Source organism: Agelaius tricolor, unplaced genomic scaffold, assembly GCF_023055355.1.
Source record: "Agelaius tricolor isolate 1412-34295 unplaced genomic scaffold, bAgeTri1.0.p SCAF_1, whole genome shotgun sequence".
Taxonomy (NCBI): domain Eukaryota; kingdom Metazoa; phylum Chordata; class Aves; order Passeriformes; family Icteridae; genus Agelaius; species Agelaius tricolor.
The window spans coordinates 62,000,104-62,015,035 of NW_027269261.1; the positions used below are offsets into that span (position 1 = coordinate 62,000,104).

General features: G+C 35.9%; 1 protein-coding gene across 12 annotated transcripts in view; it reads left to right on the forward strand.

The window, feature by feature from the left end:
• PTPRK (protein tyrosine phosphatase receptor type K) overlaps window positions 1-14,932 on the forward strand; it is a 381,645-nt gene that overhangs the window by 160,479 nt on the left and 206,234 nt on the right. For all 12 annotated transcript variants that reach the window (XM_071437018.1, XM_071437032.1, XM_071437039.1 and 9 more), the window contains exon 4: window positions 13,996-14,077. In XM_071437018.1, coding sequence (XP_071293119.1) covers window positions 13,996-14,077 — 82 coding nt within the window. The remainder of the gene's footprint in view (window positions 1-13,995; window positions 14,078-14,932) is intronic.

Consider the following 14,932-nt stretch of genomic DNA (forward strand, 5'->3'; position numbering starts at 1 on the left):
GATGGATCACACAGGTTTTTTTCTTTAGTTTGTATTGTCCTTATTCATCACTTAGTTTTGTCAGGACCGTGATGTTTGACTTTGGTTCTGTGCACAGGATTGACTAAGCTTAAGCCAAGGATAGCCAGATATGCCAAAGGACAAAATGACTATTACTCAATTTGTCGTATCTGCCATTATTAAACAGTAATCACTGTGAGAAAGGGGAACAGAAATGCTTTGAACAGCCCTGTCCTATCACTGTTTACCTTGATTGAAATGGAAGTCTGCTCTGCCAAGGTACACGGTTTATTTCCCATTCTGATTACAGAGGAGAAGCCATCCACTGGGATATCGGTCATTGTAGCTATCAGCAAATGCTGGTAAATTAAAGGTGATCTTTGAATATTTTGTAGTATTTTGGTGTGTTTGTTAGTGAAAAGTTTTCTCTTTGCTGCCTATAAAGGAGCTGGCCATAAAAGTTACTGAATCATATTTATGGCTCTCTAAGCAAGGCCTGCAAAAGTAATTTTAGCAAATGTTATGAATTAAATTAAAAAGGATAGGTTTTGTGAGGTGTTTGTTTTAAAATAATTAAATCTGGGTAGATCTTCTGTGCTAAAATGTCATGAATAGAGGTCTTAAGTAAACATGGGTATTGAGTTTAAGGTACTGTTAAGTTTGCAGTTTCAGCTTGCTTTTTAGAAGTAATAGTTATGCTGCTTTAGGTGACACATGATTAACTGAACCTCTCTGAGGCATTACACCACCATGATACAAGATATAATCACACCAATTTTCTTACATATCACAAATGCTTCTTATTTAATATTTTATTAGTATTTGGTTACTGTTCATGTTATTTATTATGCATCCTTAGCCAAAGTATAACTTACCTGACTGAGCAATTAAATTCAAAATTTAATGGTTGTCATTTCAGGCCAGGATAGCTGAGGAGAAAGTGCAGTGGAGGAGACAGCATGTTTCATATGTGAGTGTCTATGTTCTGGTATCTAGTTTCCAATAATGGAGCCTTTATTGGCTTTCTGCAATTGGCACACCTCAAGCTTTGGTTAGTGTCAGGACAGGGATTGCCTGAACGTGGCTTACACACTCCACTGAGAGAATATAATTGTTGGTGCTGTATGAACACTGTGGGGAGATGAGATCTGTTTAGAATTCTGGAATCCAAAGAGCTAAGTGTTGTAACTGGAAAGCCTTGAAACCTCAGGCTGAGTTTTGGCTGACATGGTTGGCATATCTGGCTTGAAACTGCAAGAAGAGAGGGTCTGAAATGCATGGTTGAGATACTTGGAAGCAAAGCAAAATTCTGTTTTTGAAATTGTTTTTTACATATTTCTCTCTCATGTTAAGTTTTGCCTTCACAGACATATGGTCTGTTCATATCAAGCAAGAGTAAAATTTTCCTCTGTGTGTGTGTGCGAGCACAATTTATATCTGCAGATGAAATGGAAAAATGGGCAAAATAACTTAGAAAAGTACTATCAGCTGAGGAAGTGTTAAAGAAGCAGCAGCAAAAGAAAGTACAGCACTCCAATTTCCAAACTGATTAAAGACAGATTATTGGAAGAAAATCTGAAGAATGTGAACAATACAAATAACTAATGAAATCTGTGACTATTTTATTTCCAAAATTCTTTAGGCACTGGCTCTTGTATTACTAGATGTTTTGGAAGTGAGGTAAAATCTAGGTAAAAACTACCTGTAGTGCAATCTACAGGCATTATGTGTGTGGTTCTTCCTCCCTATTTGGTGATACCCATTTTCATGACAACAGTGGGCACACCAGACATGCCCATTACACCAGATGTGACAAAGTAATTAGTTGGAGTTTGGAATTTGTGCCAACTGAATATTAGTTTGGTGTCTTTGTTGCCTTGTGATGCCTTGATGCTTGTGTTTCCAGTCTCATAGCTGCATTTACTTTATTTCTGCATTGGCCTTTCAATCTGGTCTTAGATGGAAAATGTTTACTTACTTCACCAGAAGTTCCCCCACTGTTTTAACTTTGTATTTCAAAAGTATAGAAATAAGTTTTGGTTTATAGCTATTTTAGTGTTGGAGGGTGTCAGCAATGAGGAAGCAGAGAATGAGTCTTAAGCATAGTGTGAAGCTCCAGTGCTTACAGGAACAAGAGAAACCTCAGGTAATATCTAAACAGAAGACCTAAAAGAAGATTGTGCTATGGAAGCTAAGTGCACTCAATTTTGGAGGAGAGGACACTAAGCTTGTCAGATGAGATGGAAATGAATCTTAGTTTTATTGAGGGATGCAGCTTGGTGATAGTACTTTTACTTTGAAAGATGAACCAAGGACATGGAATAGCAAAATGATTCTTTTGGACATGCCAACTTTGAAAAGATAGAGAATTAAGGAAGATGGAGCTGTAGTTGCAGGAAGCCTTGTTTTCACATGTGCAAATTGAGTGTATTCTGGGAAGGAGTGAGGGGAGCAAGGTGGCAAATGAGGAGAGAGTCTGGAACATAGAAAGCTGTCAAGAAATGCCTGATAGAAGGGAACATTTTGTTGAGGAAAGGAAAAATGAGGAGAAGTGAAGTTTGCATAAGGAGAATGTTACCTGTTAATTTTTCCCTGAAATGATATTTATTTCCTAAGAAGGGTGTTAGAAAGTCTGACATTGAATGAAAACATTGGAAGTTATTTTAGGATCTCCATGTTTATTTTGGTAGTGTTGTGCAAGTTACCTTTGACTTAAGGGAGTGTTTCTTTTACAGAGTTAAGATGAGCTTACTCAGTGTTGTATGTCAAGTGCAGGTATTACACATTGCAATCACTATTCTGTAGTGCAAAGCTGCCAAGAGATGTGGGAAGGAGAGCCTAAAAGTGACATGGAAAAGAGCTGTGTCTGTTTTACGCAAGGGAAACCAGAAAGGAATCTGGTAACTCTATGTGGATCAGTGGAACTTAAGAAAATATATGAAAATATTGCTAATTAAAAATGGCATCATGAGTCTGACAGTTTATCAGCAGTCTTTGGATAAACATATTTAATATCTGCTGAGACACAGTGCCCTGTTCATTGTGTGTAATCAATACCTTGTCCAAATTCAAAGTATGTATTGGCTCATGTAAGCACATTCATGCACACGTGTCTATATCAATTACTAAATGCAGAAATATTTTTATACGCTATAAGTGGATTGCTTGTTCTTCTCTAGTATCTCAATTGGACATTACGTATATATATATATGATAATATATATATGTGTGTGTATATATAGTTGAACTTTGTACTACGTTTAGGATTGTGATTATATTTAAAAGGTTTTTGGCAATTGATATCCAGGAGAAGTAGTGTAAACAGATCAAGGTCTGTAGTTTTTGACACAGAGATGGATTTTGAATAATTTTTGTAGCTCATGTTTAGAATTGTGAAAATAAATATTATTGCACATGTATTTAAAATGTGAGCAAAAAGTAAATGTATATTCTATGGTGAACTTTGCTAATTTAAATCTACATGGATTTTCCACTAGGAAACAAAAGAGAATTTGTGACAGGTATTGGCACTGCCTTCTCAGTATTTGTTGTGGTAGAGCAATGTACTCTTGGCTTTTGTCTGATATTTGTCTGTGGTTGTTAAAGCTGTGTTATAATGTTGGGAATTTCTTGTGGCCTGTGGTGTTCTGCAAACCTTTGTGAACTGAACATGATGATAATTGGCTGTGACTGCAGAAACCTCAATCTGGTGAGGAGAGAAATCATCATTCCAATCGCAAACCCTAATTTGCTCCCACTTAAGAATTGCCTTTGTCATCTTTTATAAAATGTCATGTAAGGGAAAAGCACTGTGTTGAACATAATCCAGAGTGTTGTGATACAGATATCAACTGGATCCACTGGTGGAATAATGTCCCTGCCGCCTCAGTGGAAAAAAAGGCATTTTAAATATAGGTTATGACTTTCCTTTAATAGCCAGTGGCACAATCTTTAATAACTTACAACAGCTTACGATAATGAACAATGAAACTTGAGAGCAGAGATTCTAAAATATGTTTGTCTTGGGCTTTAAATTTATCTTAACCTATCTGAAGGTTACTGGTAAGGATGTCCATCTCTCTTATCTGCTCATTGTAGATAAAAATTGCAATTTTATGAGGTGAAAGGTTAGTACTCATCTATGAGGTCTTTTTCTGCCATTTAATAATCCATCTGTTAGAAAATTATTTTATAGGCATGTTAAAAATATGTGTTTCAAATTAAAAGAAGCTATGGTAAGTTTGCTCTGCTCATTATAAAACCTAAGCTGTTTCAAGAATAGTAATTGCTTGGTGTTTCACAGCTATTTTTCTGAACAATTAAAAAAAAAGCCCAAACAAGTTGGTGCATTATCCTGAGAAAGTTCAAAGAATGTTATTATGAATGATTCTTCGTTGTTTCTTCATTTTGGGAGACAATATTAATTTGGGAAGTATTTTTGCCTTCCCTTTTCTGCAGAGAAAAATGATACATTCAAGTGCAATACCAGAGACCAGAAACATTACTCATTTTGGTGGGGAAAATTCTGATATAGTTTACGTGGTACACCTAAAGGTCTGCTCAGTATTAATCTTCAGCACTTAAAAAATATAAAATAGATTTGTTTTGAGAACAGAGAGACCCTTTTCTCTTGAATTTGGGATTCATCATTCCTTTGTTTGACTTTTCAGATTAGCTTGTTTGTTCAAAGGCCAGTTGAAGTATCAGATGTCTTTGCAGATTGATAGTAGAGGGAAGGTGGAAAGGAAAACAACTAGTAAGACTTTAGTGGATATATTGAAGTTAAGGGTTTTAAGGGAGGACAGAGGAAATTCTTTGCCCCAAGTCTCTGTCTGGTCAATTTTTATCTTTGTGTGATGTGCCTTACTTGACTTGTCAGTAACTTGTCTTCTCTGCTCTGATCCAGTTTCATTTGTTGAGCTCCTTAATAGTGTGTAACTCCTTCATACTTCTCCCTGCAAACTGAGAATATAAGCTGAATACCTTTAGCTTTCTACTCCAAATTAAATTTAAGAAATTACAATGATTCTGTATTTAATTCTTTTACTGTTAATGATGTAATGCATAAAAGCTCTAAAAATATCCCAGAAAAATATACCTGGAGAATCCCTTCTGAGTTAATTTAACATATTGGTCACTGCTGGTGGTGGGGAAATGTAGATCTGGTATCATTCCTGACTGATGTTTATCTACTTAGCATGACAGATTTCACAGCTATTGCTTTTGCTGCTTCATCTTTATTATCTTTTTTTACTACCTTTACTGTGCTGCAAAATAAATATTTCACTGTCACAATCTCAAATACAAGTTTCTGCTCTGAGTAGGAAATTAGGGAATTAATCTGACTTGTCTGATTTCATTAACCAAGGCATGTGATATTATGTATAACCAAGTAGTAGTGACAGTTTAAATGGTTACAATGTTCCTGGTCTAATGTTTTCAGAAGTAGGAAGATAATATTCAGAAAGACTCGTTGAAATTGCATCTTAGTATCTGGAGGCCTGCCATATCTGGTATTTAGAGACCTTTTCAAGGTCTTTCTCTTTGTAGCTCTCTTTCTTTGTAGCTCTCTAGGTAGTCTAAGTGAAGGCAAAATCATCAAAACTTGGTCCCAAGTGCACACCCTAGATAAGACATTGTAGAAGGATGTCAGTTAATATATTTTGAAAGATTCAGCTAGTTTTGTTTGTTTAGGGTTTGTGGGGTGGTTTTGGTTTTGTGTTGAGTTTTTGAGTTTTGCTTTTTTTTTTTTTTTTTTACTTCACAAAATAAAATTTTAGAGTGAAAAGCTGTGGGTACCATTGTGTATCTGTGGAGCTGCATTTTGATTTTGTTTTTAAAGGTATGTCAGTTTATGTAGACAGAGACAAAACTTTAGGCTCTTTCTTCTTCAGGGTCTCAATTTCAATGTATCATGCTCTCAAAAACCACCTGGTTCTTCTGCTTTTTCATTGACAAATACGAATTTTGTAGGCTTTGCTGTCACTTTACCAACCATGAGGAATTAATTTCTTTCAGTTGTAGTAGGAATAAAAAATAAAGGTGTTGAATCAGTTATTAGGTGTGGCTTGGGGTTGTTTTTCTATTCTAACCCTATGTGGAAATTTTTCTGCTTACATTGAAGGTGCAGCCTGTCAAACTGATTTGTTCAAAGCTAGTGTGGAGCAATAAAAAATGGTTAACAAAGTTTAGCTTGCATTCCTTTGCTTCACTGTGACAAAAGCCATTTTATACTTGATTTCTTTGCAGTAATGTGCTTCTGGAGAACTTGCTTGTGTTGCCTTTTCCATGCAATTGTTTTACCTGTAAATTAGGGCCCTATGATTATCCTTGATAAATATATGGATTTGCTGGGTCTGTGGTTACTGCTGATAAAACTGTCATCACTTAAAAGACTGTAATGACTACCCTCTTAAACTTCTGGTCCATTAAAACAAAACACAGAAAAACTTTGAGATACAAAAAAAAGAAAGAAGAAAGTATCAAAAAAGCATAAAAGATAATTTATGGAGTCAGCTCCATAGTTCAGGGTAGCATGATCATTTAGGCTTGGATTCTCACATGGAAATATGGGAATTAACACAATAGATTTTGGTCCTTATGTTATAAAAAGACTTGTTTATTCTTATGTCAGTATTCATCAGTGAAGTATTTGTGAGCTCACCCTACAAGTGCCAAGGGTAGGGCAAGGCTGTTGGAAGTTCATTGCATTGTCCCTTGGATGTGTCTCTGCTTCTCTGTGGCTAAAAATGATTGCTGGAGAACCTTTTACAGCTCAAAACTTTGTTGATGGATGATTGTATATTTTTACTAGGTTATTAGGGGAAGGGGATAGCAAATCTTTCCAGGTGACTTATTCAAATAGTGCTTCCATCATGCCACAAATGATTCATAGGCAGGAGTAATCATAAAACAGGCAGGTGTTAGCTGGTAGCCAGCATTCTGGCAGAATACATCTAGTAAATATTAAAATTGTAAAATGCATACATGAAACATTTCAATTAACACTTTCTACAGAGAAAAGGATTATATTCAATCCAACCCATAGTGACTATCTGGAAGATGCACAGTCAAAACTGAACTGAAGCCCTTCTGTTTGATGTAAGTGAAATAAAACTATTTTGTAGGACAACAGTTTCAGAAAATAGATGGTCAAAGTTGAAAGGCACCTCTATGGGTTATCAAGTCCTGCTCAAAAATTTTCCACGTGATAGGAAATTCCCAAAGGCCATTGAAAGTCAAAAAGGACTGACCTCTGCTATAGGTTTGGAGAAGTGGCATTATGCCAAGCTTGCATTCCTGCATTTTCTGGTAGCTACCCATGTTCCAAAGGACTGCTTCTGTGCTACTGGGAAGAGTTTCCTTGAACTTTTAGTCTATCTCAAAAATAAGCAAAGCACTGAGTATTTCATATGGGTTCTTAACTTTTCTCTTACTGCTGCTCTCCAAATTTTAGCCTTTAAATGTCATGATTTACAGTGCTATCAATATTTTGTTGCCCATGGTTAAAAGTCATGCTTTTGTACACGTCATTACTGTTATTTGAAAATCTCAATCATGTAAGAGCTTTCACCCTTAAATGTTTTGGGCTTTTGATGATCTGGTGTTTATGGGCTATGTAAGTATGTTTTTTCTTTAAGTTCTTCAGTAGTCAAGAGCAGGGTATGATTTTATAGAACTGTAAGTATTCCCACATGATAAACTACTACTGCTCCAAAGCCAGCATAGCTGTAACTCACCCATGTGTGGTGCTTCATCCAGATATTTTCTAGGAGGAGTCTAGAAATATTTGGCATAAGTAACTTGAAAGAAGTAAGCAAAGATATGCAGAGATGTGATTTTTTTTTTTGTTTTTCCCTCTCTGGTGTTCACTCTGTTACTAACACAGTGGTTTCCAGGGTCACTGAGTCTAATTGCTAGCTTTTCCTGCCATCAGGCAATTGTCATACAGGTCCTTCCAAAGGCTTATTATACTTCACATTAATTATCTGTTTTGCTGGAACATGTATCTTGTTTGTGCAAGTAAAATATTGTTATTAGCTCTCATCATGTTTGAATTTTTTAACCCAACAAAACCTAACCTACAGTTCTTGTTTCACACAAAGAAATGATTTTACACTTGTGGCTTTGTTTTTTGTTTGGTTTTTTATTTTTTTCCTCAGGGATTGAATAGATAGCTAGGTCACTTACCACTAATAAATTGTTTAAAAGATCACCCTTTAGGACCCTTTGGAGGCATGTTTTTTGTGTGTGATTGTTCACCAGAGAGCATGAACTAAGATGCATCTTAGAGTACAGATTTCCCTACGTCAAGTGAAACCTGAATGCAACTTTAGGGATGAGAGGAGTTCTGAATGTCAGGGTTCCTTGTAGGTGACTCTGAGATGGGCAAAATCTGAGATGACCAGCTGAGCTGGATACCAGTGACAAGATAGCCTTAACTCCTGTGGTTTCCAATGCCAGAAGGTGTGTTATTGAGGGAAAAAGAAGTAATTGGGTGTTAGCTGGCCTGGCAGACTTGAGATTCCAGAGTTTTCACCCAAGTGTTTGATTTGCTGTGCTAAAGTTCTCTTGGGTCATGTCAGCTGCAAAGGCTGCCTCACAGGATTACTTGAGCATTCAAGTGGAATTAATTATGTTTTCATGATTTCTAAATTAGTTCAGCAAAATTGTCTGTAACTCTCACAAGGGAAATGCTTTTTATTATGTCAACAAAAGTTTTGTATGTTAGATAAAATTTCTTTAGCTGCCCCTTTCAGCTAGCTTCCATTAAGCGTTGTCTTTTGTAACATGACACTGTTTTGATGTTTATATTAATTTTTCGTTTCTTGGTAATTAAAACCTTTGATTGTGTTTTAAAATGCCTTTAACACTGTGAAAGTATTGAATAGGGCTAGAAACTTGTCAGTGAATAGGATTTGTTACTGTTTTATATATAATTGGTCTTGCTCTGCATGGCATTTCATCTGCAGAGAATTATTTTACTGCAAAACAAACTTCTATGTGTGCTGTTTAGCTTTTATCAATTCTATTGCAAGTACTAGGTATGAGTATATCTGGAATACCCTACTGTGCTGTTACAAAACTTAAAAATAGTGAAAGAAAGAGGTGTGTATGAAGTAGAAAATAAACTTTAATTAAAGTTTTCTTTTTATATTCTTATGAAAGACTAAAGTTTTATATCTGGTGAGGTTAATATAACACATCTGGTGAATTTCAGTGAAGTTGATATAACTTCACTGCTTCTTTTGGTTTGGTTGGGGTTTCTTTGTTTGTTTTTTGTAGGTTCTTTTGTAGTTTGTTTTTCAGTGGTTTTGGTTGTCTTTTTTTGTGCTGTACTCTGGTTTTACTGTGGTTTATCACAGATGTATTAACTTCTGTGTGCACACAGCTCTCTTGTACACCTTTCCACCAAGCACTGGAATTCATCCATGTACAAGTTGGATTTCAGATAACCTAGCTAGTAGAGGTCCTACTATGCCTGAAGAAAAGTATGTTGTAGGTTGAATGCTTTATGGAAATTACAGTATCTAAATTTTTCCTTTTAAGCACTTCTTTATATTTTCATCTCCAATTCTTCTTCATCTCTCCCTAATTAGGTGTATTAGAGCCTAGCAGGAAAAAATTGCCAATGAAACACTGCATTTCTGTTGTAACTAAACCTTTTAATGCTGACTTTTCTCTAAATGATGCATTGTTTTCTATATATGATGATGAGGCAGGACTGATGTCAAAACTGGGACATTGTACCCCCTTCACTACCATGACTGGTCAGAACTAGTCAAGTGAAGAAAGGACAAAGAAGGTCTCCAAATTGTACTGAAAACACCATTCTTGCTGATGTTTATTGCTTACAAGAAAACAGCTTTTACAAAACTTAGGAAGAATTGTATTCCTAAGGGTCGGCTTTGGGCTACAGAATTTTTTCCCTCTTTCCTGACTACATTAATTGACTAGGTATGCTTTGAGAGTGCTTGTTTTGACCAGTGCCTCAAATGAGCTAATGATGATGGTACATAAACTTTTGGATCCTGACAAGAGTTAAAAATTCAGTGAGGCCAGTCCTTAAGAAGTACATTTCTTATATTCCTGCAAGTGCAGGCTTAGCCTTTGTGATGGTTACAGGATGCATTGTTAGGGCTGTGAAGCAATGTGGAGGTTGAAGTATTTCTTAAGTGTTAAACTTCAATAACTAAAGGCCTGTAGGAGTTTCTGATGTAATAATTACTACTTTTTCCATCACATTAAAACACTGTTGAGTATTTAAATTGGTCAAAAAAGTTTATTTCTGGAATAATATTAGATAAATAGTGATTGTCATCTTTTGGATTTTAGAGCTGTGACATGAAAAGGTATGTGTTGTTTTCCAGTGTCTAAACCAAAACAGCTTTCATTTTTTTTTTTTAATTTTTATTTTGTTCTTATCATTTTCACACCTAATTTTTAGCTTGCAGCCCTTTACAGATGACAAGTATATAGGTAAGAGTGATGTGGTTAACAGAATCTAGATCTAGTTAGATTTCCAAATATCCCTCTGCACAATCTTATGGTGAAGCCAAGCTGCCATTCTATGAGATACTTCCTTAGATACAGAATTGTGTCATCATGTTCATATGGGACCAGAGTGGGTGCCAAAAAACAGTAAAAACACAGAAGTTTGTAGGTAAAAGCTGCACTGGAATTGCAAGGACAGTATGTAATTATGAGATCCTGTAGAAGGACTCGCCAACTGAGAGTGATTGAGAAATAAAATGACAGGCACATTTTAGTGTTGATAATGAGATATAAAAAAATGCACACTCCATAAAATCTAAATTTCACACACAGAATGATGGACTCAGTTGAAGCTTGCCATTGCCACTCCGCAGCAAAATCACAGGGTTCATAAAAACATCAGCATAGAGCCCAGTGATGGTCGAAAAAAGCAAATAAAGTGTTAAGAATGGTTAAATAAGTTCAGTATAAATTAGGTAATGGTGTTAAGCTGTTGAATAAATTATGACTCACCCATATTTTGATTACTGTGTGCCAGCTCTGCTCTCGTTATCTTCAAAGAATATATTGTTGTTAGAAAGAGCTTTAGAGAGAAGGATGAGCATAATCAAAGAAAAGGGAATGGTTTTTATATGAGTTTGGCTGAACAATCTGGGACTCTTCAAATTTAAGACAAAATTACTTTTGCATTTACATTTGGGATATATACTAGAGGTTTACAAAGTTGTGAATAATATAAAAGGCTGGCTGGGATCAATTTGTCACTGATTTGGTTCATTAAATGAAGTCTGGTATAAACCATACAAGTGGAAAGGTCTCTTAATGCTGTCAATAGTAAACCCATGGATTTTTCCAAATAGCACTGTGTTCACTAAAAGCTTGCATGGTTTTAGGGAGAAAATGGGCCAGTATATGGACAAGAAATACATTAGGAATGGCTAAATACATAGGAGTGTGTTCAGTTCAGGGAGTTCTGACCCTGGATCTTAATTTGTGTCTGAATGTAGGTATACTTCATAAACAAGGATATGCAATTTTATTTGGAGAAGCAAATAACTTTTTGTATATCACCTTGGAACTATGTAGAAGATTCTGGGATCAATCTGATTCCCTTGAGTAGCATTTGAATTACCTGAAATATTCAGCACTTCCCATTCTCATTCATTGTGTCAGTTCTAGTACAAATGAGACAGGATAGTTGTCTCCATGCCCCTGCTCTGTGCCAGCCCAATTCATCCCCTGGAAACAGTTTCTCTCTCTTCTCCATTAAAGAAAGTGAGCATCTCTCAGAAGTGCACTATATGGGCATGCAATTAAATTGTAATAAAGGAAGGACATTTATGGTTGCACAGACAACTAATGTTTTCTGGAGAGAGTGATAATATGATTTTTTTTTTCAACTAAAACAGAAGTGTGGAAGCTATTCTTTCTAGGACTGCAAACTGAATAGCAGTGCAGGTGAAGTGCAGGATTCACTCCCAGAGACTTGTGTCTTATTAGGATATGCCCCCTCTGGTGAAAGCAATGGCTCAACAGTCTGTTTTTTCTCAAGGTGTTTGTGTATTTGAGGAAAAGAACTACCTCAGATTCTTGCCTGACTTGTCAGCATTTTGAACTGCTGTTTTCACCTATGCATGCAATTGTCTTTTTCCATTTCCCATTTTAAATATGAACAGATGTTATCAAATTAAAGCCTGATAATTTTTTAAACTGAGCAGCATTTTTACTTTATTTTATCCATGGTTATGAATGTTTCATAGTTGTATTTCTGCCAATTATGAATATAAAAAATGATACTATATATATGAAATATCAGCTCTCTAATATGTCTTTTTAATTATTGTATTTTTCTTTTTCTTACCTTGTAAACCATGTCCCTTATAACTTTGCATAAACTTCTTGTCTTTCCCTGTTTCTCCATGTTTTCTGGAGGTTTTTTTTTGTTACTTTTCTTTTTCTCATGGTTCTCCATGTCTTTTATCTTTCTATTTGCTGTGGATTTCTCCTTTTCTGATAGCTTCCTACTCCTGCAGGGTGGAGATTACTAAAAAGCATCTAGCAGACGGGAAAAAAAATTGAAGTAAATTAATTCCCAGCAGTATCCCAAGAAATGTAGCTTTCTGTCCTCTGACTCCCAGTATAAGAAGGTATCAACACACAGGAGAAGGACACTTAGATAGCCAGAGCTTTCCTGAGAATTGGATCTAAGTTATTTCCAAGTGAATCCATAGCAACCCAGTTAGAATGAGGTGCAAATTTAGTTCAGTTCTTAGCATTGATGTGAAAATTTCTTAACTAGACTTTGAGAAACAATGGGCTTTCAGAGTTTGTGTATGTTATAGAACTGTATTGTGCTTTAAAGAAACCAGTCTGGCAGAAGGACTTTAAACATAATGTTTCTTTCTTACTGAGTTGTTTTCCATACCATGCAACCATTTAAGTAAAGAAAAAGATGATAATCCAAACTATTAAAGAAATAAAGATAGTCATATTGATGTTTGTTACTGGGAACAAGTGCCAGCTCTCTGAAAATGCCTGAAGAGTGGGTAGACATTGTCAAACAGTGCTCTGGTCAGAAAGGTCAATGGACAAGGCACACTATGAAAGTAGGACTCCCAGACACTAAATTAATATCCATCATGCTGCTGTTGGCCAAGGCAGGAGCAAGAGGCAGAGAATGAAGTGGTTCTTGTAACTAAATTCCATTTGGGTGCAAATAAAATTAGAAGGAAAAAAAAGAAATTGGCTAGAAGTGCAGTCTTAGCAAGAATGTCTGGAGAAACTGGAAGAAGGATTATAGTCCAGGGCTATCAAAATATACATTCCCCACAGGCATCTTCTTTCTGCAGTCAAAGCACAATTTCAGGAACTTGCTGAACCACCACCAAGCAATTCTTTGTTATTAACTGCCCATTTGGGGTGGGAGAAGACACTGGATGAGAAGACAGTGTCTTCTTTTTCTTCATACATAGGAATTTCCTCACTGCCTTGCAAGAAGGAAGAATGAAGTTAATGACAACTGCATAAATCTCGTGTCACAGCTGTTCATTTTGTTGCCACTGGGGAGTGCCGCACTATTTCTGTGTTTTCCTGTGCAACTGAGCTGCAGAAGTTTACAGGAGACTATATTGTGAGCCCCAGGAAGAAAACAAATTTTCTTAAAATTGGTTGATCACCTGTGTGAAGTGATGCCTAACCTGTCTGAAAGTAATGGCATTTTTTCAGAATTGAATCATGCTTGCACATTTAGCTGAGATAAAGCAGTATGCAGTTAAACATGTATTTTTCTGGTGTGCTATGTGCAGCAAATCCAAAGCAAGCCATGTATATGAATGGTAGGGATCTGCACCACACTGACTAATAAATATTCCATTCAGTTGTCAAACCTTGTAGGAACTTCAACTAAATGAAAAAGGCAACGTGTCTTATATCTACACGCTTGCCACCAGGGGAATTCTGTAGAAATGAGTGTTGTAAACATTTTTTCTTTCATTTTGACAGGTAATATTTGAAGCTGAAGTCTCAGATGGAAGAAATGGCTACATTGCCATTGATGACATCCAGGTCCTGAGTTACCCTTGCGGTAAGTAATGATTAAGAGCTGCATTTTTCTCTGTCTTTTCAGGACATATATGATATTGCTGTGGACTGCTCAGTTTTCATCACTTGTTCACTGATATTTTTTGTTGTTTCAATAGTATTTTTGTTGCAGCTTCCAGGAAGATATGTGATTGCAATAGTGATTTACCTGGGTGAAATATTTTTCTGCCAGAAGTAAATTATACAGGGATTAAAAAAAAAGGCATTCTTCAAAGTCTTTTCACTCATACACATTTGGTGTGTATAATCAAAATGGGTTTTAATGTTAATGTATATACTCACTGATTAAAGAAAACTGAATTGGCAGATGCTTGTAGGAGGTTCATCAGATTTTATAACCCTTTTTTCTTTTTTTTTTTTTTCTAAACAGACAAAATAGATTAAAAAAGAGACTTCTGGCTGTTGAACTACTGAGAGATTGCATTTTCTTTATTGTTTTGTGGACAGGCTTCAGGCATTTATGTTTGCCTTTCCCTGCTAATCCTGGGGAATAATTGCATACATGCAAACACAAGTTATGACAATGAGAATATTCTACAAATAAAAGGTTGTGAGGAAGAAATTGTTACTGTGCATTTCTAGCACTTGTTATCAAAATTTTTTGCAATTTCTTTCTGTTTAACTCTTCTCATCATCCCCTAGACATACCCTCTCTAAAATATGATTTCATTCTAATGTACCACATGGCTGATAATTTAATTGCTTTATGAAATGACCAGGACATAACAATATCCTGCTCCAACTTTGTAAAATGATGCCAAATAATAAAGTTCCAATGGCAGCCTCACATCCTGTTTTCTTCTACTCCAAACCTTTTAAAATTGTAGCTCTTGGGAGC